The 24,619-nt window shown below is 37.3% G+C and overlaps 1 protein-coding gene across 2 annotated transcripts; it reads right to left on the bottom strand.

The window, feature by feature from the left end:
* Nucleotides 1–618: 618 nt before the first annotated feature.
* On the bottom strand, nt 619–11,991 carry LOC311295424 (stonustoxin subunit beta). 2 transcript variants are annotated; one of them, XM_084416795.1, is made up of 4 exons: nt 11,874–11,991; nt 7,513–7,677; nt 3,509–3,574; nt 619–3,287 (listed from the first exon to the last, which is right to left on the bottom strand). In XM_084416795.1, exons 3-4 carry the CDS (start codon nt 3,564–3,566, stop codon nt 2,740–2,742), a joined length of 606 nt encoding a protein of 201 aa, XP_084272921.1. In that variant the 5' UTR covers nt 3,567–3,574; nt 7,513–7,677; nt 11,874–11,991; the 3' UTR covers nt 619–2,739. The 2 variants fall into 2 exon arrangements, with proteins under 2 accessions (XP_084272921.1, XP_084272922.1); XM_084416796.1 differs by having other exon boundaries at nt 7,513–7,598; nt 11,874–11,964.
* Nucleotides 11,992–24,619: the final 12,628 nt, after the last annotated feature.

Raw genomic sequence — 24,619 nt, 5'->3', positions numbered from 1 at the left:
CCAGATCAGTATCAATAATAATTTACGGAAATTCACACATGCGTAGACAATTTCAAATGCATGAAACAAAATCCACGTGCACAAAAAAACAATTCACGTGTGTGAAAAAATATATATATATTCACAAAATTTCCTCAAAATGATGGTATCTATCTACAATGAGAGAAAGGGACACAGGAATATTTCCTGATCAAAAATGTAAGGGTGTGGTTAAAATTGTAAACATTCAAAGGTTTTTGTGCACAGTTGTATATCTACGAATTGTGTTTTGCATTTGTGAAATGTATTTTATGAATATATCATTTTATTTCACGCACGTGAATAGTTTTTTTTTTTTTTTTTGTGAATTTTTTTTCATGCATGAGAAATTGTCTGCGCATGTGTGAATCATCTTTTTTGCAATTATTATTGATACTGATCTGGCTCCATACCCCACTACCAATACACACCTGTTGTCTCATTACCCGGGTGTCCTTAACATACCATGTCAGAGCGCCACCCAATGGACAAATATATAATTGCATGAAAATGGCTCATACAGGTCTAGTACCCAAAACTGTATTAAAAGTATTTTATCAGATGGAGGAAGCAGGGAAGAGCAGAAAGCAGGAGACAAAGTGATGGTAAAATGAGCAGAGTTTATTGAATAATCTTAGTTGTGTGTTTCAATGCTAAGACTTCGTCTGACCAGCACAAATACAACAAGTGTTATTAATACACAAGCACTAGTGGTGTAAATTACTCCTTCACAACATCATCCTGTGACGTTAAACCCTTGAAATGGAGACATTCTCTTATCTCTCACTCATGAAGACAAATAACCACTTGAAACTAAAAAAATGTACAACTAAACAATGGAAAAATAATAAAATAACTGATCAATGAATGATTTGATAAAATAAGTATATAAATGGTTTAAATTATTATTATTATAAATAAATTTCGATTAAATTGTATAATAAAATGATTAGATAAATGAATTAATGAACATAAAAAAGAAAGAAAATAAAACAACACAAATGTATGGTTGTGAAGAACCCCCTTGGATCCTTCACCTTTAAGAGTAAAAAGTGGGAAATAGGAAGAATTAGATGCGCTTTGGTTAATTGGATCACAAGTGACCAACGCTAAATACAGGTGTAAACAGGGTCTAAAATGTTTTGAGCTTGTCCACTTTCGACCACTTCCAGAGGAAAACGCATTCGACCGGATTGCTTTCATAGTGTAAACGCTCATGTGGTCGAATGCGTTCGAACAGCCACAAAAGACTGTCTATTCTCCGCCTACTAAGCTGATAAACATTATCAGAAGCGCACTAGTCAGACGGGATTTAAACTGGCGGCTGAAGACACAAGTTTGGTTTTTAAGATGAAAAACGTACCAAGCACAATGTTCACTCACCATTCCTGATTTCTAACACACACGTTCGGCGTGATCTTGCGGCTGTCAGAGCAGAAACGAAAGCTGCTGCTCTCTGTATGTTTTCTGTAGTTTTCGGTTGCATTTATATGTAAATTTGCATGACTTTATTCTGTCCATCAGATCAAAAGATCTGAAAAAGACCATCCATTTACCTGCCCATAGACCCTCCCCTCGATGAAATCAGGAGAAGTGGTTGAAAGTGGATTGAAGAGACGGATTAAAACACCAGATGTAAACGGCTATGTGTCTCCTTCGTCTACTTGTGATCTGACTGACCAACCATCTTAATACCAGGTGTAAACAGGGCCTACGTCCTTTTTCATGCTGCGTCCTAGCAGAACCTCAATATTTTTTTTAATATCTGAAACTTAAACCACAAGTGTACGTGAGCTATATTTCTTTAAAATAAAAGACACTTGTTGTAACATTTTGCTATATAGCATGTATACATTTTTAATTGTGTCTAAAAAGAGTCCACATACTTTTGGGGCCACTGGATATTAGAGGCCAACCGATAAAACCGATCAATCGGCACCGATAACCGATTGCTGGAACAATTGGTTATTGACAAAAAGCCATAACGATAGTTTTTCAAGGTTGGGTCCGTTGCTGGAGCACCTGGGAAGGGTGAGCTGTCATTATACAGTATGAGAGCGGCCTCTAGAGTAAGTGAGGATAGGAGCAGGCTTCACTCAATGCATATATTATTAAACTTTAGGAGTGCTGGCCTGGATAATTATAATGCATAAAGTAGGAGAGAGGCCGCACTATGCATAAATATACTTTTATTTGCAAAATGGCTCTAGAGGCCAAATAAAAATCATCACTGACGCCTTGTGGTGTTTGTTTTGACACTTACTGCTTCAGATTTAAAATGTCTCATTTCAATGCTATGGCCTTTGTATAGACATGAGATGATGGCCATCTTTAAGCTTGACTGTTTGGATTTATATGAAACGGTAACACTTTACAATAAGAGTCTATTTATAACATTAACAAAGGTTAATAAATGTATTTTTCATTTGTTGATTTCAACATTTACTAACAAATTTTTACATTTTAAAGTTGTTTCTCTTAACATTAGTTAACGCACTATGAACTAACATGAATGATCAAGGTATAATTAATATATTAATATTTTTATATTCAAAAAGTACAGCACAGCTTCATTGTTCAGTACTGTTTTTCAATTTTTGTAATAAAGGTCAGCACAATTTTATGTCTTGTTTTTTTTTATTCAGAATCCATTTTGAAAACTATTGGTAAATGAATCCCTTATAGGCCAGTGAGGTCCAACCTAGTTATCGGTAAAATCCACTATCGGTCGACCTCTGGTTCAACATCACACAGAGACACTGAATTAGTATAAAGCACAAATCCAGCATAGAGGGGTTCAGTGAATGTGGTGTTGAATGTGTGTAAGTGTCTGAGTGTGTGTGTGTCAGAGATGCTGTAGAAGGACAGAATGCCGGCCGGCTCATCCACATACACTCCTACTCTGTTTAAGGGAGGTGATGGGGGAGGTATGTGTGTTCCCATATTATCATGCCAGGCAATCAGTTTCTCCCCAAAGCAGCTCAGAATCCAGGATTTTTCATTGGCTCCGAACCTACAGTCAGTACTTTCTCCTTTCCTGTTGATTCCTTTATATGACACTACCATATCACCCAACCCAGTCCATTCAGCCTCCCAGTAACAGCGTCCAGTCAGACGCTCTTTACACAGAACCTGCGGAAGGCCGTCAAATCTCTCTGGATGTTCAGGATGTGACATCGGTTCTGGATTACATACCAACTTTTTGTTGCCCTCTACAACGGAGAGACGATTGTGTACCGTGTTTGGATCCAATGTGAGTTCAAAGAAATCTGCACACAAGAAAACAACATTAATAAGACCCCAAAATATGTTCAAGAATCAGATTGGCAGATAGATCTACTTTTCGGTTCCACATAAATATTTTGACCGCATGTACACAGTCAAAACATTTTATATTCGAGACCTTATTCTGTAAATAAGGACCTTATTAGACCTTGGTCTAATGTAAAATGGTGTACTGTAAAGAAAACGTATGTGTGTGTTGACCTACATTTTTGCAGTTCTGCTTTACTCATGGTCTCTCCGATATAATCCATAATCAAAGACATGATCCAGACTGTCAAAGAAAAAAAAAAAAAGTATATGTGCCATGTTCTATTCATCTGACTCACCAAAAATGTTGAAGAAATGGAAATAAAAGTCTTAAAAACACAACACAACAAACAAAATACAGTAAATAATCCTTTACTAAACTATATTTTTTGTAGTTTATTAAGGGCCAAACACCAAAGGTACGAAGGCACCTATTGTATCCGTGAGATTTCTACTTCTGCTGCTGCTGATGTTGCTCTTTAGCAGCCTATAAAGTTACTGTGGGAAATGTATTAAATTTGGCAAACAGATAGAGGACAGTCTGAACATTAACCACAGCAAATTTGGAGTCTTTCAATCAAAACTAAAAGCGCCACCAACTGTCCAAATTTGCACTTATGCTTGTGCCACAATAACTTTTGAACTGCAAGGTTTTGAAGAAAAATTGCACCATATGGCATAATTTTCCGTAAAATTAAAAAAAAAACTTTTATTGACCTCATCCTAGATGGTTGGTCCATTTTTCACCAACATTGCCTCATATCATAATCAGACCGTGCTGGCAAAAACTTTCGAAATCAAAGACCAAACCGTTCTTATATAGCGCATCAACAAATTAGACGAAGAGCACACCAGAATGGATGTAAAGCTACAGTATATCTCTGCAATGCTTCAGCATATTCAGACCAAACTTGGTGTGTGTTATGACAACCATGGCCTGAGGGTACTTGCACAGTTTATGCACAGCACCACTTACTGGCCAGGAGATATGACATTTTTAAAAACAAACAAAAAAATGATATTGAGGCAAAGAATAGTATTTTATGCAATCTCTTGGCAAAGCTACTGCCTATTGCATTAAAACTTAATTTGTCAAATCATTACTATGTTCTGATGCTCCCTGCCATGCTTGCTTAGCTCATCACTTTGCTTCTGATGCGCTTGGCCCCCTAATTGCCGCTTACAGCTATATTTTATATGGATCATAATAACCCTATATTAAACGAGTAATCCACAACTTTCAACACTTGTAGCCACGTAAATCTGAATAAACGTGCACATTAAAATTTGATTCAGATGTAAATCAGTTGTTTAAACCTTTGATAATCTGTTAGGAAAAATTGACAAAAACATTGTCAGCGATGGGTAAACCCCAGAAACCATGTAGCTCCATATTTCGATTAGTTTTTCATAAATCAATGCTATTGGTCACTTTATGTCTGTCTGTTGATTTTACAACTATTTAACCACTGAAAAGTCTTAAAAGAGCTTGTGACTGAAACTCGTAACTCCATTAGATCTTCAAACTGTCAGTCCTTCTTAAATGAAGTACCGCACACAGTTTGGTGACGTTTGTGATGCAATAGTAAATAAAGAACTGGTTGAATGAGTAGCCTACAGCGTTTTCCTTACTCCAGAAACACTATGTCTATAAAGGCTAATGTTTTATGTACTTGAGGAGTGGAGGAGAGTCTTTAGTCTACCATTTGCCATCTAGTCATAGCCAGTACAATCTTAATTAGCATTTCGGCCAAATGTATTCAACTACAGAAAAAAACTGAGCCCCCACATAGCTACAATAAACATTGTTAATCTGTATGTTGATGAAAACTAGGGCTGGACGATATGGCCAAAATATATATTACGATATATTTCTTAATTTCGGTCGATGCAATATAATATATAATAATAAATAATATAATATATTCCGATATCGATATGAACAATATAAAAGCCTCAGGAAAAACTGCCAAGAACGCCCACAATGAATGTCCTGTACCATACAAACTTCTGAAAATTTTTAAACCTCCTCCTATAAAACTATATAATATTTTAGAAATAAAAATGGAACAAATTAATTATTGTTAATATTTTATTTGTATTTAGCCTTCATACAAACAAGAAATGTGAAATCACCATCAAATAATAATAATAAGAGTCAACTTATTAATATTAATATCTTTAACTTTAAACTATAATCTAACATAGGTTGATTATATTATTCTTATAGATTGAAAAAAGTGCTTCAGCCAGGATAAAGAATATGAAAAGTGCTCAGAGTTGCTACAGAAAAAAAAAAGAAAAGAAAAAAAAGTGAGCAACAACAAAAACACATGTTGCTGAGGGACATTTTGAGTGTTGATGACAACCTGAATTAATTCTGATGGATGAATCTGAATAGCAGCGTTTCCACTGTCGGGCCAGTGCGAGCCAGGGCTTTAAACAGAAAACTAATCAGAAAGAAATCACTGGAAACAGCGTGATCGCAAAACAAAAATGATAAAAGCGACCGTTTGCAGGCATTTTTGTTGTTTACTTGAATATTTAAAACCCAAATTATATTTGTTTTACCAATATATGATGTTTTACCACAGGTTTACAATAACAAGTGATACATTGATCATAATGAATTAAATTATGTCAAAATTGCACATTAGTCACACAGAAATAAATTAGGCTACCGTTAGGTCTATTTCACAAAAGAAAGAGGACAAACTTACTTATTCAGTCGAGGCTGTTTCTGTTTATTTGGAAGTTAGGCTACAGGACATATTTAGGCTACATCACATTTAGAAAGAATGATAATTTCTATAAATATGCCACCAAAAATATGACCTGGGGAGCTTTAGCACTCTCTCGACTCCCAGGAGGCTACAGATATTTTCAGTCAGAGAAACAGAGGAAGCTCCCGAAAAAAAGTTGCTTTATTTTATGATAGTCCGGTATAAAGAGACGAGACATAGGCTACTGACAGATACAATAAAAACATGATTGTGATAGCCATTATGATTTGTCTGATTTCTTCAAGCGTTCATATTTACCATGCTTACTATGGTAATGGTTAGCGTGCATATAGTCTTTTGCATCGGGTATAAATATTTCTACCTTGTACAGTGATCAGAATCCACATCGGATCACAAACAGAAGACAACCCAGCTAGCAAAAAGTCGTATATTAGACGTTGAATAGACGTAAATCTTCAACGTCTAATTACGACTTTTCAATGTTGAAAACCGGTCGATCTTCAACGTCTTGATGGAATATGTAAAACTCTTAAAATTTATTTGAGATAATAATGAACATGGTTTGGTTGTTTGTTTTTCTCCGTTATTTTAGCATGTATAACAGATTTATCCTGTCTTAGATTATTAGTTGAAAACATGTGGTATCTTAGATGATCCGTTGAAAACACGTAGTCAAACAGTCCGGCCGAAACTACTTAGTTGAAATCACGTCGTAAATCAGTCCAAGGTGGACCAACTTATTTTCAACCATATTTCAACGTTGAAAGACGGTAATTGTTTACTGGGAATCAAACATGAAAGTGAGTTTTGAGGTAAATTATTTTAAAAGTCTTTAATGCTGATGCTAGCTGACAGAATCATCCAGCACTGCAGTGCCGGCTCCCGGCTCCTCTGTTCGAATCGTAACCACTCCTCTAGCCCGGGCTGGCCCACTTTGGACCAAGGTATTCGACGGGCCAGAAAATCCTGGCCGTTGTGTGCGTGCTGCTTATATTTATCATGCAGTAAAAATTAAAACGTAAATGTAGCCCATGCCTGTAATGTATTGAAATATCGGAAATGTGTTTAAAAATCATATCACCTTTATTGAAAAAAATTATATCGCGTTATTGATATTTAATTATTGTCCAGTCCTAATGAAAACTAATGCAATGTACTTACTGCCTCAGATGTGGCTGGTCTAACGATAGACACAATGCTTAACTTCTACATTAGCTGGCCAAAAACCTTGTAACCTTGATTTTGGTAGAATGTTAATAATATAATGGCACATGTCTGACCATATGTAAAGCCACAATTCCAACTAGCCTAATTATTTAAAAACTACAGGGTTTTTAACAGGGTTATTTTTTTCTGAAAAGTATAGGATTTGGACATACAAGATTTCCATCTGGCAGTGACGATAAATAGTTTTAAAATTGTTCTATTTTAAAATTACCTCAGCTTCTCCAGTTGGCACTTTGCACTTCAGTGGATCAGCTTCACTCCTGAATCTTTCAAGTTATTGATATTCGGGTCCAGTTCCTTAAGACAGGAGTTTGATGACTGTAGAGCTGAAGCCACACTTTCACAACACTGATCAGTGAACTTACAGATGGACAATCTGAAATAGGACAGTATATTATTACGTAATTGAGCTTTATATTGATTTGCACCACACCCTTTGTTACTAATGCTTGACAAAACATTGCTTAATAATTAAGCAAAGCTTTCAGTAAGCAGTGTGACTTTCAGTAAAATGTGTTCATAGTAGTATAGTTCTATGAACTATAGCATAGTATAGCATAGTAGTGTTCAAAGTAGTAAAAATGTATTGGATATTATTCTAAATTGGGCTAAAATAAATTTCAAAGAATTTTATCTGTTGATTCTTCTTTTAGAAAAAAGGAAAAAAGTCGTCACACCAACGGCTCTAAAAATGTGAGCCGTGGTGTGCCGACTTTTTTCCTTTTTTATTAATTTCCTTGTTGAGCACCCAATTTGAGCAACATATTGCTTTGCAGTGGATGTGCGTGCTTTGGATCTGATTTTACTGATTCTTCTTTTATTATGCTCTATAACATGATTAAAAACTATGGAGACTTAAAAAACTGGACTCTAAAGTCCAAATATCAGAGTTTGATTATACATAATTGACCCTTATCTAAGCACCCTTTGGTTATTGATGCTTTACAAAACATTACATATGAATCAAGCAGAGCTTTTTGTGAGCAGTGTGACTTTCAGTAAAAACGAGTTTATTATTGAATCTGAATTTGCAAATCGTCATCCGTGTGTGCATCGGCTTGGATTTGTGTGTATTTTGAGACTTTCCTGGCAGCTCTCAATTCTCATGTGGGTACATCATACTCTTCAGCCAATCAGATGTCGGCTTATCATTAAACCAATCATAACCCGCCGAGAGTGCAGGGGCTCGTTCTTCGTACGTCGCTAACTCAGTTAGCTGGATTTGATTGTTGACGATTTGGCATGATCTTGGATTGTTTGGTTCTTCGACGCTCATCCTGGACTTGCTGTCATAGCAACAGGTGCGCAATCTTAAACCTGCTCGGGAGCAGGCTTATTTCATGTAAACAGGATTAGACTGCGGCTCATAAACGGAGATGATACGGGAAGTCCAGCGCAGCGCGATAGTGCACTTTCTGATATTTTTTTTCCTCGTGACTCGTGAGATTGTCGTTTACATTATTAATTTGTTGGAAACGCACATTTATTTTCGACTTGTCGGAGTCACTACAGCACAAACTGTACCCTAAGATTAATTGCGAGTGGCTCTTTCCTTTACACTATTGGAGATGCGGAGAACTTGATGGAAAGTGCTGTTTGTCGTGTCATTCGGAGTTTACCTGCCGCTTTTAGGTTTAAAAAACAGTTTTAGTTTTTTTTTTGTTTTTTTTTGCATTTCCAAGCCACTGAAGACCCAATGTAAATCAGTTTTTTTAAGCAGCTTTTTATTTTTTTTATTTATTAGACTATAGCCTACTATTTATTAGACTATTTAAATATTTTTTTTATGAAGATCATGCGATCATGACCATGCTGATTACAGTATGTCACTCAGGCTTATAGGCTAGACTGCCATCAAGGCCTCAATGAAGGGGATTATGTGAACAGAAAGGGGGTTCACAATGTAAATGTGCAGCCCAGTTACTATTGTGATTCTTAATATTCCAGATATTATTCCTAATAATATTATATCAAATAAAAAAAAGGCAGTTGACTAAAATCTTCCATATCACAAATGTGAAAGCAAAATGGTCAGGATCTGTGTATGACTTAAGAATTTGCAGAGATTCACATTTATGCACATTATTTGAAAGTGGTAAGGAAAGTTCCACAATTAAATATCAAGCTCACTGTATTACATACACTTATGCTGATCCTAACAGAACTGCATTTCTTCATAGGTGATTATGACATGTTCCTGCCTGCAGACAGGTGTTTTAAGACCCCATTCCCTGACCCAAACCAGTTACAATGCAGCTCTGGCCAGGACAAGGGCACACAATGAAATGAACTTTGGCTAACTAAAGGGAAGATGTCAGTGTCTGAAAAGTCTGAGGGTTGCACACCTGACAGGGCCTGTGACATTGTTGCATTTGCATGTGCCATATTACACAACACTGCCAAAAAAAAAAAAAAATACACTTTTCATTAAATGTTTAATAAAAGACAAATATGCTTAGTTCCTTGAGTTTTATTTCAATTGTTCTTTGTAAAGAAAAGCCAGTGGTCAAGTGCCTGCAACAAGAGATATTAGACACATGCCTCATGCAACAAATAAAAAGGAAAAGTTGGCTATCCACTGGCCACCTGTAGGCCTATGTCTCCTCTGTCTGTGCAGACTCTTCTGTAGGCCTTTCTGTAGATGTGGAATCTTGCAACTTATATTGCAGCCATAAAGCATACAAGTATAAATGAAGTAGGTAGGCTAGTTCCTCCATATGACAGTTATCTGAGAGGGTTTATTCACTGTCCAGTGCAATGGAAACAAATGGACATTACAAAGTCTTATACTTTCTTTCCTTTGGAAAGTTAGAAAATGTCCACTTAAGTTAACAAGTGTTGGTGTATTATGTAAAAGTGCACAAAAGAGGAAAACACAATGTCATTACAATGAACTACACTTGGGAAAAATGTGATCAATAACTCTTTTTGAACTCTTCTTCAATACATATTTTTACATTAACATAAGTTTATCAGTTTTTACTTCCACAAGTCAAAGCAATTCATCATTACTCAAGATTTAACAGCTGAAATGACTATATGGCCTTAATTTAATGCAGCAAAAATACAGTGTAGGCTACTAAGATCTTTTTTTTTCTCAGCCTTTTTCTTGATTGCTTTTATAAACAGACAACCATTTATTTAACAGTGCCTTTCATAAAAGAGACTATAATATAACTAAAAATTACCATTAGAATATTTTTGTACTTCACTTTTATTTGTTCCCATATTCTAGTGTGGTGACTCTGACATTACAATGAACAAAGTAATTATGCAATTATTAAAATACAAAAATATAGGCTAATAAGTGATAAAAACATCTAACATGGCCACTTCTAACGGATTTAAATTGTCTGCTACTTTTTGCCAGCCCTCTCTCCTGGCTTTTGCAGACTTTGAGGTGTTCCCTGGCGTTTTGATTAAAACATTAAAATTCCGAATAAACTTCGACTATTAGTTCTTGCTCTGCTGAGGAGAAAAAACATAGATATAATATGAGAAAAACTGTGCGCGCTCTTTGGCCACGCTGAGCAGCCAATGGCAGCGTTGCTGATCAATGTTTCCACTATCGATACATATCCCCTTTTAAGCCAGCGCGTGAACGCGCAGTTATGTCAGATAACTCAATCCAGCGATACTAATCCTATCCGGCAAGTGTGTTCGAAGAACTCAATTAGCCGGATTATGATTAGCACGATGAAATCATCTTGGATGTGTCATTTGATCTCGGATGTAATAAGCAACGTACGAAGAACGAGCCCCAGGACTCAAGGAGCGCACATTGTCAACATTCACTGCACGTTATTATCATAGGCTGTAAAAAAGATGGACAACATGTCTCCGCTTCCTTCCACTGTAGAGAAGTGAAGCCAAAATGTCAGATGGCTAGTGCCATCTTGCACTAATGATGTCATTTGGAGCCAGAGTCTGCCTGGTAGAGAACGTGTGGTGGAGCCGCGGTATAAAAGTTCCATCCATACTCCCATAAACTCAATCGCAAACACACACCCAAGAATTTTTTTAAGCACATCCAATTTTGATGTCTGCTAATTGTAGAATCACAGTTATGGAAAATCAAAAGTTAAAGTTCAGTCTCCTTCCAAAGCTCCCAAAGAAGTCTGCTGGTGCCTCTGTGACTATACTTCACTCAGAGAAGCTGTCAATCACAGCTGTCAATCATGACGCCACACCTTATTTTTATAGAATCAAATAGCCAACTAAAACAAAACTTATTAGAAAAACGAACACTTGAACATACATAAGCGTGATAAGAGCTAGGCTACCTAAAATGACAGAAACCATCTTTTATTACCATCACACTCTTATTTGAACTTGATAAACTGTATCATTAGAAAGCTTCGATATTAGAACACTGTTTTATGAGAAAACTCTGTTACAGTGACAGTATTTCTTAATTTATGTTAGACCAAAATTGGTCGTATCGTATTTTGGGCATTTTGAATACAATTCATATTCAGTCACAGGTTTAAAAGTTCTTCACTAAACTGCATCCATTAGGGCGTTTCCAAAAGTGTTTATATTTAGATAAATATTTATATAGACTATACTTACACGTTTCATATTTCTTTAGACAGAATCACTTCTATTATTTTTCCACTGATGTACGCGATCTGATGAGCATTAGCGGCTTCCACAGTGCTTCCTCTTCGCTGTTATGACTCAGATAAAGATCATTCCCTGCACGTATTCAACTCATATCACGTGTTCATGGGACGAGTCCTGTCCATGGCCATGTGCACACTAGCCTAACCAGACATCTGCAACTTTTACACCGTCCAGACTGCATGCATTCAGCTGCTGAAAAAGGTTTGAATCAACAATGAATCAGTTTTGACTGATAAATTCTGCGTTATGTTCTGCAATGTGTAGCAAGTCATCGGTTCATTTCTTGATTGCCGTTTTGACAGTGTCCACCTGGACATTTTAGTCATATTTGCTAATTCTCCTTAATTATTGCCCTGTTTTGATCCGTTTTCCTGGAAAATTGATTTCTTTTTTATTTTATTTTATCATCGTTATTTTGTTTTAAGGAGATTAAAAAAAAATGGTGCTTATCAACCTTGAATGACTGAATGACATGGTAATAAAATGATATCACATTATTTTGGCAGTAAATTTTTGGGCGTTTTTTTTCTTGGAGTGGGCGGGTTTTGGCAGTAGCACCTCACTGCAGTACACGAGATCCAGGGGGCGGAGTTGTATCCAGATCTAAGGGGTGGAGATTGGTAGGTTTAGGGGTGGGTTTAGGGATCATGGGGTGGAGATGGGTAGGTTTAGGTATATGTACGGTGGGAGGAGTTGGATCTGGATCCAACTCCTCCCCCTGGATTTCGTGCTCTGCAGTGAGGACCATCTCGATTTTGGTGATCTTTTGGGCTGGAAATCACCGTCCCAATCTGGCAACACTGTCTTTGTAAATAACTAACCCAGAGAAACCTTCATAAACATGAAACATGAAGCTACTAAACATACGATAACGGTTGTATGTGTTTTTTATGCACTTTGGGGTATTTATAAAATAATAATTTTCGACACATGAGAAGTGTAAAGCAGGTGCGATTAGCTGCAAATAGCATCAGTAACATTGGCCTATAAATCTACATTCGATCGCAACCGGAAGTCATAAAGACTGGCATAACGTTGGGTTGACGTTGGGTGGATAGGCTATTCTACTATTGACTGTAAGTCATTCTCTTCAAATGCTATTGAAGTTAGAAACGTATGTCATATGTCACTCTAGAGACGATATTTGCGAATATCGAATGTCTAGCGACAAAAACAACAACTTTATGCCAGTGTCCATGAAGGTTAAAAAGAGCCAAAGTTTGTCATAAGCCCACCATTAGATGGCGCCCCAGCTCTATTAAATTAGATTAATGTCTGTTTACCCATTACTGAATAACACCACCGTACGGCTCAAGATTTTTTTAGCACAGTTGATTGAACCTGCTGTAGGCTACGATTCACATATTTAAACATGAATTTGAGATTCTGGGTTGCGTGCTTTATGTCACCGCAATAATAGACTGGAATTGATTGACAGCTCCCCGCCTGACGTATCACTCGCAGAGCTCTAGTGTGGTATATGACTCACCGCGAATATGAGTTTAATATTCAGACGTGAGCAATATAACAGCGCGTGAATCTACATGTATCAGTAATGCACGCGTCCTGTGAGTCATTTACAGGCATTGCCCCTTCACAGCGCACGTGCGTGTTTGTGACATACTTTGAAGGACAAGACTGCAGATAAATGACCCAGAAGGAAGCTAAATATAATAATGTATAATATTATTGTTATTATTCGGCTATTTATAATAATATCCTACTATTGTTTTGTAGACATTTTGCACAGTATCTCCTTTTGTGTTCCACAGAAAAAACAGTTTAGCCTGTACTTCTAGTGACTGACAGATGAGAACATGTGCTTGCAAAAAAAAAAAAAAAAAAAAAAACCATTTTCTTCTTTGAAGAGCTCATCTGAGATCAAGTAGACAGCAATTTTCTCGGTCCACAGGAAAGAATCAATACCACTGATCCAGGACCAGCCACCACAGCCAGCCCAGCCCTGACTCACCCGCTGTGAAGTATAGAGGCAGATGTGTGTGACATGACATGATATGAAGGCCAAATACACTGTAAAAACTGATATGATCAATAAGTTATGAACACATATATTTTGCATTACTTTAACTCAACAAAATAAGTTGAGCAGTCTTCAGCTTTTAAAGTCAGTTGAATGTAATTTAAGTTGAAATACTTCAACAAAAAAATTGAGGCTAACTATACTAATGTATAGTAACCTATACTCAGTTGTCCTCTGCATTTAACCCATCCAAGTTAGTGCACACACATAAGGAGCAGTGAGTAGTGAACACACACACACACACACACACTGTGCAATCATGTATATCTTTGGCCTGTTTTTACTCAGACTGTAAACGTTAAATGCACATATCTTGTTTATTTTGTCATAATAAGCTCATGAAAATGTGAACAGGTAACATTGCACCACAATAAAATAAACAAATGTAACACTTTATGTTACAATGTCCTTGTTACACGTTATGTACTTACTGTAGTAATAACAGTAAACTATGCATGACTGCATCCAACTAACCTAAGTACACCGTAACAAGGATACTTTAAAATAACATGCATATGTCCTTTGAGTCATGTACATGACCCTTCACAACGCACGTGCATAGCTTCGATATGTATAAATATATAATATTATTGTTATTATTTGGCTATTTATAATAATACTATTGTTTTGTAGACACTTTGCACAATATCTCCTTTTGTGTTCTTCAGAAAAATCCATTTAGCCTATACTTGCAGTGACTGACAGATGAGGTAATGTGCTCATTGACGCAAAAAAAAGAAAAGAAAAAAGAAAGTAACAAGGATATAAAGTGTAACCGAGACAAATATATAATTTTAATTTCAGTAAAAGAAAGTTCAGTCACATATTTGTTACAGCCTCAAAGCTAACAGGCATGGACTAACAGTCCTAAAACTTTAATAAAAAATATTATCAGGTTTTTTTATTATTATTATTTTGAAGCACAAATGGTTTTTGGTGACAGAAAGTGTACAAATACAGTAGAAGGTACAATCTGTGCTGCTGTATCAGACTTAACACTGCTAGTAATGGAGGCCTCATAGGTGAGTAATGGCCATTTGTGTGTGTGTGTCTTTGTGAATAATGATGAAACAAACGGGTCACTTCCTGTTTGCTGCGTAATGGGACAGATGGGTGACAGTCACAAATCTCATTCTACAGATCCAAACAAACACATTCACACAAAGCTAAAGACGTTCCTCTCTCTTTTGGTCTAAGAACGCTATTCCGAGACTGGGAGTAGGTTTCGGTCACACTGTTTCTTCACACATTAGCAAGATGTCCCTGATTAACTGGAAAAACAGCAAGAGAAGCGAACGAGGTGTTTTTTTTGTTTTTTTTTTACAACATGAGTATGCTGACTGCTGTCTCAGTTTGTGACGTCAAATGCCACCTCTGTTTATGTGTGAGGCTGGTTTGTGCGTTGAATGCAAAAAAACCTCACAGACACATTTCCTGTCCATCATATTTATCTGACGTGTCGTGTTTGGGAAAAATAGCCCTTTCTGGGATCCAGTAACAGCGTGCACGGCTTCCTTTAAAGGACAAAATAGATAGTCAAAAGTAGAAATATTTTCCAATTCAAACTCAATTCAACTTGAAAAACATTGATGCCAATGTTGCTGTTTTTAAACTAAAATTTGGATTTAGTGACTAGTCAAGTGGTGTAACCGTGACCTTGATACTCGGCCATGAGGGTCACATCACAACAAAATGGTTTCCTGATTGTTAATAAGAACAATCAACCCACAACCATCCCATCAATTTCCCATGGACAAAATCAAGTCCCGCCCTAAATTTTTTCTTGTCCATGAAGCTGTTTCACTCAGATATACAATAGGGAAGTATACAATACTTTGCGACCGTAAATTGTTTGTATCTCTTAGATATTTGGGATTTACATGCCTTAAAGCTGCACTGTGTAGGATTTTCTCCCATCTAGCGGGCCATTCCGAGGGCGTTTTAACTCCTACGGTGGCTGTATTATTTCAAATCTGCCGGCAGTCGCGAGTAATCTCCCCCTCGCATTCGTCTCGGTGCCACCGAGTGTAAAAACGCGAAAGGCGAAGCTTGAATTTCCAGGTATGTCCCTCTTTGGCTAATGTATTTTCAAGATGGAGGCGCAACATGGCTGCCGCCATTCGAGTGACTCGCTCGTATGTATTCTAAATGGCAGATTTTACGCTTACGAGAATACTTGATTAGTTGGTAGAAGTAATTACACATTAATGAGCACATATCATTTTGAAAGAACAAAGTGTTTTTTGCTAAGAATCAACTTAAAAAATTACACAGTGTAGCTTTAAACAAACTAGAACAACTCAATGCCCCGCTTTCGAAGAAATTGCTCCCAGCGCCCCTGAGAGAAACGCTATTCTACATAGTATGAATGAAATTTGGACATCCGCCATGTTGTTACTGTCATGTGACCTACAAGCGTCAGTCGCTTCATTTCCATTCATAAATCCTCTCCCGTGGCCTCATGGGATAGTAAAGTGTCCATCAAATGCACATTTCAGAATCTCGGCAGAAGTAGAAGATCATCCGGAGACTTTTTGTCTGCTGTTTTTCGAATACTATGTATTCTTACATACTTCTCTGTTGGCGTACTGTTTTTTGCATACTATATAGCAGGGAAGTAAATGATTTCGGACTTGGCATTTCACAACTTCCATTTCATGTCAAGTCATATTACCCATGATGCATTGTATATTACAGTAATTTACTGGCCAATTTACAGTTACTTTTCTAAACCACTACAGTAATGGTTAAAGGAACACTCCACCGTTTTTTGAAATAGGTTTTATTCACCGTCTTTCCTTTCATTTAGATAGGTGGGCAAATGCATTTTTGTCTCAGTGCATGCATTGTTTTAGTTTGACAGGCTCGGCGCGAGCTTAGCTCAGCATAATGAATGGAATCCTTTGTTGCCAGCTAGCATGTCATGAGTAAAAGTGATAAAAAATAAAAGACATGCTAGCTGGCAACAAAGGATTCCATTCATTATGCTAAGCTAAGCTATCGGCGGCGCTGACAAACTAAAACAATGCATGCACTGAGACAAAAATGCGTTTGCCCACCTAAATGTAGGAAAGATGGTGAATAAGCCCTATTTTAAAAAACGGTGGAGTGTTCCTTTAAAGTAAAAGCATATATCTTTAATATATTCACAATGAACATCAATATAAAAAATCTTGTTTCAAGGACAACACATGATTGACAGATTCAACATGGGTCAATTTTATTAGAAAAAAATAAATAGCTAAAATTCATACCATTATGTACATATAAACACATAAGATTTGAATTAATTTTGTGTATTAAATAAACAAAACTATTTTTATTATTTCAAGCAATGTTTTACCAATTTATCATGATTGCAACCCTTTTTGTAGCTCAACCACTAGCAGATGAAGGTTAGCAATAGCAAGATCCTGGTCTGATTCCCAGAAAACATGACAAATATATGCCTTGAATGCTCTGTGTAGAAAGCAGCAGGGACTGGATCTAAGATAATTGTTTTGTAATCAGAAATACAAAGATACTTTTTAAAATATCTTATTATAGCCTGTCGTTGTTTGATATCACGATGATGAATGAATGATAGATACATAAAGGATCAGAAAATGTTTGGTGTGGAACTCTATGTTGAGTCATTACAGTCCAACAGGATACAGACTCATCGAGCTCATCTCTCACAACAGGCTGTGCCATGATACTGTCAACACACACTCACACACATCTGAAACGCTTCAGGGAATCAGTGTGAGCTGTCCATCTTCTACACCAATCAGAGGCTCAGGTCCACAGGTTCACTCAGCAATGAAAGAGTCTGTGTCATCATTTACACTATTATAAATAAAGGTTCCTAATAGGGAGGTTTTCGCAGCGATGCCTTAGAAGAACCATTGAAGAACTTAAGTGCACCTTTATCCACTATAAAGAACCTTTATTTTTAAGTGTGTACTGTAACAGATACCTTTACAGTTAATGCTAATGTTAATAGTGATGTTACATGATGTCCAGAGTAACAGAAAACATCTTAATCATCAGCAAAAGTAAAATTAATGATACTTTATATACTGTACTTTTGAAAAATGCCACATTTTTATCTCCTCCATCTCTTCGCCCTCCCCTGCTGACTCATTTTTATTCAGAAGAAATCCAAAATAACCAGTGTAGTGGCCTGACAGCTAGGGAAAACGCAACGTGAGCGGGATATTTTGCATAAATCATGCAAATTTCTGTTGAAATAATTGTTTTGCTTGTTTTTCTGTCTCATTTTACTCACTTTCCTCTCAATTCGACCAACAGGAAGTGCATTCAACTGCTTTTATGCAAATTGTAGGATTTTGCATAAAAAAAAACATTGGATAGAAACGCCAAGATGTGCATTTATTCTAAAAATGCAAATAAAAAAAGATTTGCACCAATTTCTAAGGAAGTGACGATTTTGTTCTCTTGAACACATGAGACGTAACTTTGGAGGGTATAGCTAGTGGGTGCTTTCTTCACAGATTTTATATCACATCTCCAGAGATTCTCAGAAAGTCTGATTTAATTAGAAATTTGTGTGTGCTGTGTATTTTTATACTTATTAGAATATCACGCTGTTAGCTAGCTTAGCAGCATGCTAACGTCAAACTCCACTGAAATCAACTGTCTCAAGTATAAGCGTTATGAATATGAACTGACTAGCTTTACTAGCCCAACTTTGACAGCAAAGCAGCTCACTAGGTTTTGGGTCATGCTTATGACGTGTGTGTGTGTGTTTGTGTGTTGTCCTTTAATGCCTCTGTAATTGCTGTCGTCAAATCAGTTCTCTTGTTGTCATCACACTCGCTTCAATTTCCACGTCCATTTCATGGTAATCTTCTAGAAAGCGGGTTTGTGAATTTGTGTGTGTAGTATGTCTTTGTGAATCATTCTTGTTGCGTACATATTTGTTTATGTATCTGGGGAAAAAAGCCTCATCAAACTGACTGGAAATTGATGTTTTTCTGTAGGTTTAACTAGACCATTGGTCCAAATTTGAAGTACGTCAGCATTTCGCTCATTTCAACCACTAACCGTCCCACATTGCATCTCTCTCTCTCTCTCTCTCTCTCTCTCTCTCTCTCTCTCTCTCTCTCTCTCTCTCTCTCTCAAACACACACACATATAACACTTTATGAGATGACACAATGCTGTTATGGGGTGTGCGTCATCATTTTTGAAAACTGACACGTCCACCACAACACACGTAACTGTTTGATCGGCAAGCGGGACCATGAAAACAGAGGCCCTTTCATTGACGTTTAGCCATACTGTGTTAGAAAGTGTGTGTGTTTTGATTCTCCATTATTCACCTCACATCCAGGTACTGATGCTTTTGAAGTGTTTTACCTGGAGAATACAGGCAGTGTGACTCACAAATACGCTGGCTCTGTTCCAGGAGCTGCCAGCATTTTAAGGCATCATCGGTGCTCTCGACACAACGAAAAGTAAGCAGCATATTTAAGATACCTCTTTTTGACCGGTATTTTAAAGCAGCTTCGCATCAACATGGAGACAGCAATCCCAGAATACATTGCGACATACTCAGTGAAAAAAATCAAGATGGCGGATGATGCAAGAGAAATGTTGATTAAAAATATAGTTAATTTAATGAAGTACTTGGATAGTTGACAAATAACATCCATACATTTTTTGTACAAAGTCAAGATTTTAGTATATGTATATGGTAAATATATGGTAAACTGTGTATTTTAGGCAGGGCTGTTATTGTTAACTAAAACAAAAACTATTAGAAATAATTTGAATAAAGCTGAAATAAAAGAAAACATAAATATTAGATGAAAAACTTAAACTTAAAAAACTTAAATGAAAATTTGAATGTTGCGTTGAAATGAACGAAATGAAATTCCGAGTGAAGATAATTCAAATGACTAAGACTAAAACATATATATATATATATATATACACTCACCTAAAGGATTATTAGGAACACCATACTAATACTGTGTTTGACCCCCTTTCGCCTTCAGAACTGCCTTAATTCTACGTAGCATTGATTCAACAAGGTGCTGAAAGCATTCTTTAGAAATGTTGGCCCATATTGATAGGATAGCATCTTGCAGTTGATGGAGATTTGTGGGATGCACATCCAGGGCACAAAGCCCCCGTTCCACCACATCCCAAAGATGCTCTATTGGGTTGAGATCTGGTGACTGTGGGGGCCATTTTAGTACAGTGAACTCATTGTCATGTTCAAGAAACCAATTTGAAATGATTCGAGCTTTGTGACATGGTGCATTATCCTGCTGGAAGTAGCCATCAGAGGATGGGTACATGGTGGTCATAAAGGGATGGACATGGTCAGAAACAATGCTCAGGTAGGCCGTGGCATTTAAACGATGCCCAATTGGCACTAAGGGGCCTAAAGTGTGCCAAGAAAACATCCCCCACACCATTACACCACCACCACCAGCCTGCACAGTGGTAACAAGGCATGATGGATCCATGTTCTCATTCTGTTTACGCCAAATTCTGACTCTACCATCTGAATGTCTCAACAGAAATCGAGACTCATCAGACCAGGCAACATTTTTCCAGTCTTCAACTGTCCAATTTTGGTGAGCTCGTGCAAATTGTGGCCTCTTTTTCCTATTTGTAGTGGAGATGAGTGGTACCCGGTGGGGTCTTCTGCTGTTGTAGCCCATCCGCCTCAAGGTTGTGCGTGTTGTGGCTTCACAAATGCTTTGCTGCATACCTCGGTTGTAACGAGTGGTTATTTCAGTCAAAGTTGCTCTTCTATCAGCTTGAATCAGTCGGCACATTCTCCTCTGACCTCTAGCATCAACAAGGCATTTTCGCCCACAGGACTGCCGCATACTGGATGTTTTTCCCTTTTCACACCATTCTTTGTAAACCCTAGAAATGGTTGTGCGTGAAAATCCCAGTAACTGAGCAGATTGTGAAATACTCAGACCGGCCCGTCTGGCACCAACAACCATGCCACGCTCAAAATTGCTTAAATCACCTTTCTTTCCCATTCTGACATTCAGTTTGGAGTTCAGGAGATTGTCTTGACCAGGACCACACCCTAAATGCATTGAAGCAACTGCCATGTGATTGGTTGATTAGATAATTGCATTAATGAGAAATTGAACAGGTGTTCCTAATAATCCTTTAGGTGAGTGTGTATATATATATATATATATATGTATGATGACAATGACAAAAGCAAATTACTAAATCTTAAACTAAAATTATGCTACAAAACTAAAAGCCAATTCAAAATATAAATAAAATACTATAAAAATAATACTAAATTAAAACTGATTTTAAGTGCTCTAATTTTTTCACCATTTTTAATAAGCTTTTAGTTTTGCAGTTTGTTAAAATAGCACTGCGGTGTGACAAATTAATTATTAATAAATAAATACTATACAAAATTATTTAAATAGGGTCCTTTCATTAAAATATAACATCTCAAACATATTCTAAAAATAAACATTTTTAAAATATTATTAAGTAACATTATTAATTATTAATGTTATACAAATAAGCAGAAATTATATACAAAATTATAAATTAATTATGTATAAATGAATGTACTAAAAAATACAACACAAACAAATAAATATATAAGAAACATTTAAATATTTTGCACACATTTATGTCAGTTTTACGTTTTCATTCATTTATTATTATTATTATTATTTGAATCACTTATGTATGTATCATCAGTGACCTATATGGGGTTGACCCTGATGTAGAGTGTTCCAATTCACTTTTCCGTTACAATGCTGCCTTAGAAGTGCAGACGCTAGTAGACAGCAAGTCAGCTCAGAGAGAGAGCAGAGTCACTCATGCAGGACAGCGTGTTCGGATACACAAATACTGGATGGGAGGAGAAACCTAGATGACGCCACAGTGCGAACGGACCCACACACATTGGGTCAGGGTCCTTTGTAGCTCAATGTAACAACAATGGACAGACGTCAAAATGAATCAATGTGGCGCCCTTCTAAACATGTCAGTCTGCTGTTTGTCAGCAACATAAATGGAGTTCCGAGAAACGTATGAACCTTTTTGGCACTTTTATGAACAGTGATAGCGAGCCTGATATGAAATCATATTGTGAACGCAACTGCTAAGCCAACCACTACACTTTTCTAAAGTAATTTTTTGTTTATCTCCTTGATTTGTCTACCGTCTCTTCATGTTGCTCTTTTTATCTTTTATATGAGCAAACTGTGTGTGTGTGTTTGTGTGCTATTGCGTCAATGTGTGCTGTCAGGCAACAGGAAGCAGATTATTCACTGGAACGCCAGTGTGTGGAGGTAGTGAGGGGCTATTGCGTGTGATTACTCTTGTGTGTGTGTGTATGTGTGTGTGTACGTGTTCTCGGTGGGTAGCGGGGCGATGGGCAGGATGCTGCTGCATAAACAGTGGGCTCCAGAGCCGAGCCGTCTCTCTTGCGTTTCCTTCCCTGGCTGGGTGGTGTTGCCGGGGGACTCTTTTGCTCTTTTAACCAGCCAATACACCATAGGCATATGGTTTTCATCCAGAACACCCTAACATCCATAGTAGCATGCTAAAATCACTCAAATCACCCCCTAACAACGCCCTCTGAAGATCCCACCCAACAGGGAACGTTCTGGCAAGGTTTTCTCAAAGTTATGGACAAACTTTCTTCCAGTAACGTTAAAAGAACGTTCGTTCGTACTGTAAGTTATCTGGTCTTTAATAATGTTCTCAAACCGTTGGGCCCAAAACATTATTTATACATCGTTCATTGAAGGTTTTTTTTTAAGTGTTTTAGTTGGACGCTTGTCTACATTTTTTTTAAATGTTAATGCTTGTTTCAGAAAAGAAAATTCAAAAGTAACGTTCCCACAATGTTTGCAAAATGATCAAATGGAATTTTTCCCTAATGTTTGCATGACCAAGAAAGACATTAAAGGCCCACTGAAGTGCCTTTAAACGAGCAGCATTATTCAATGTGTTGACGTCATTTCCACTGAAACAAGAAGACAGGGCGGTACGTATCGATCAGCTCCTCCCCTTTTTAAAAATAGCCAATAGTTTATATCACAGCTCGGCCAGAGCTGTTGAGCTCAGTAAAGCCGCAGTTTCCTTCTAATCTCCTCCATATCGCTTTATAATATAGCATTCTGTGCAGAATACAAATGGGTCTGATACGTTTTCTGTTCTGCGGCGACTCGATCATATGATCCGCTTTGTGTATCGTGTCTCTGGACCGGAGCTCATGTGACAATAACATGAAACCAGACTTCATTCGGCCCAGTGGAAAGCATATTTACACTGTCTGAATCTTTCCCTATCCCCTATATAGTGCACTATGTGCCATTCACCATGTAGAAAATAGTAAATGAGTGAACAAGTGACTGATTTCAGCGGGGCGGGGCTTCAGATTCTAGAGAGCATTTGATTGGACAGAAAATTTGATGAGACGCTAGAGTGCAGAGTGATGTCATCAAAATCATTGATCCGTATTGCCGGAAGTGAGAGACTGCAGTTTTGAATGCTTATATATAATCTTCTCAATGCAAATTTCATCATCGTTTTGGAGCACACTAGCTTACAGATAACAGTAAGGCTAACATAATCATACTAAAAGCCAAAAAACGGTATATTTTGAACATTCAGGGAACATTCAGAAATAATGTTTTCATAACTTCATACGAACATTAGCTAAACGTTCAAAATGAATTTGTTTTCCAAAGATGTGCTTATGTTACCAAAGTATTTGAACGCTGGCATAACATTTGACTTCAATTAGCCTACAACAACTGCAGTATTAAGGACATGTCCTAACATGTCGCAGCTTTGTCAGAGAAACAGACAGCTGAGTAAAATCCCACATCAAACACACACACACACACACACACACACACTTCGAGCAACAGATGAGAAGATTAGTCAGTGGTTCATTAGTAATAACCACTCACAGACACACCTCAGCCCCACCCTGCGCACCCATGCAGTGGAATGGGGGTTTTACGCCACGCTGGTTTCATTCTCACTCTTAATGGAAAGTGTGGGTGGACTCCCCCTTTTATAATCACGCAACCTATTTTGTGCAAGATATCCACAAAGTGTGACATGACCAGTAGAATGTCATGTACAGTTAAAACGATCTCTGTTTTTGTTGAGTCCTCGAGGTATGGGATGGGCCAGCGTTGTTTACATGCCTTGAGGATGTGCATTGTTTCTGATGCCTGGTTTCGCATAGCAGCCCCTCGTTGCCAGTCTAGATCTGCTGAGAGCTGTTCCCATTTCCTGTTAAACAGGAAGAGCCAACCCCCCCCCCCTGGTCTTTGTCACTCAGAGAGACAGGAAGAGGAAACGGCCCACAGGAAACGGCTCCCCCACTTGCTCCGAATCATCCCGCTGTTCGCTACATGAACTTACATGCACAAACCGTCCTCAGTCAGTTGCCCAACGGTAAAACACACTGTGAAAGTGAAGTGTACAGAGCTTCTGAAAGTACTTTCATTGTTGTAACACAATGCAATCAGGATGATTTAGTCATATTAAAGAATTAGTTTGACTTGAATTAAAGCAATTCATTTATATGTCAATGTAGCAACATTATAGACATCTGAAACTAAAATCTTGTATGATTAGTGAAAAATGTGCATATTACATATTTATATGTGTG

This window comes from Rutilus rutilus, assembly GCF_951802725.1.
Source record: "Rutilus rutilus genome assembly, chromosome: 8".
Taxonomy (NCBI): domain Eukaryota; kingdom Metazoa; phylum Chordata; class Actinopteri; order Cypriniformes; family Leuciscidae; genus Rutilus; species Rutilus rutilus.
This window is presented reverse-complemented; position numbering and strand designations above follow the sequence as displayed.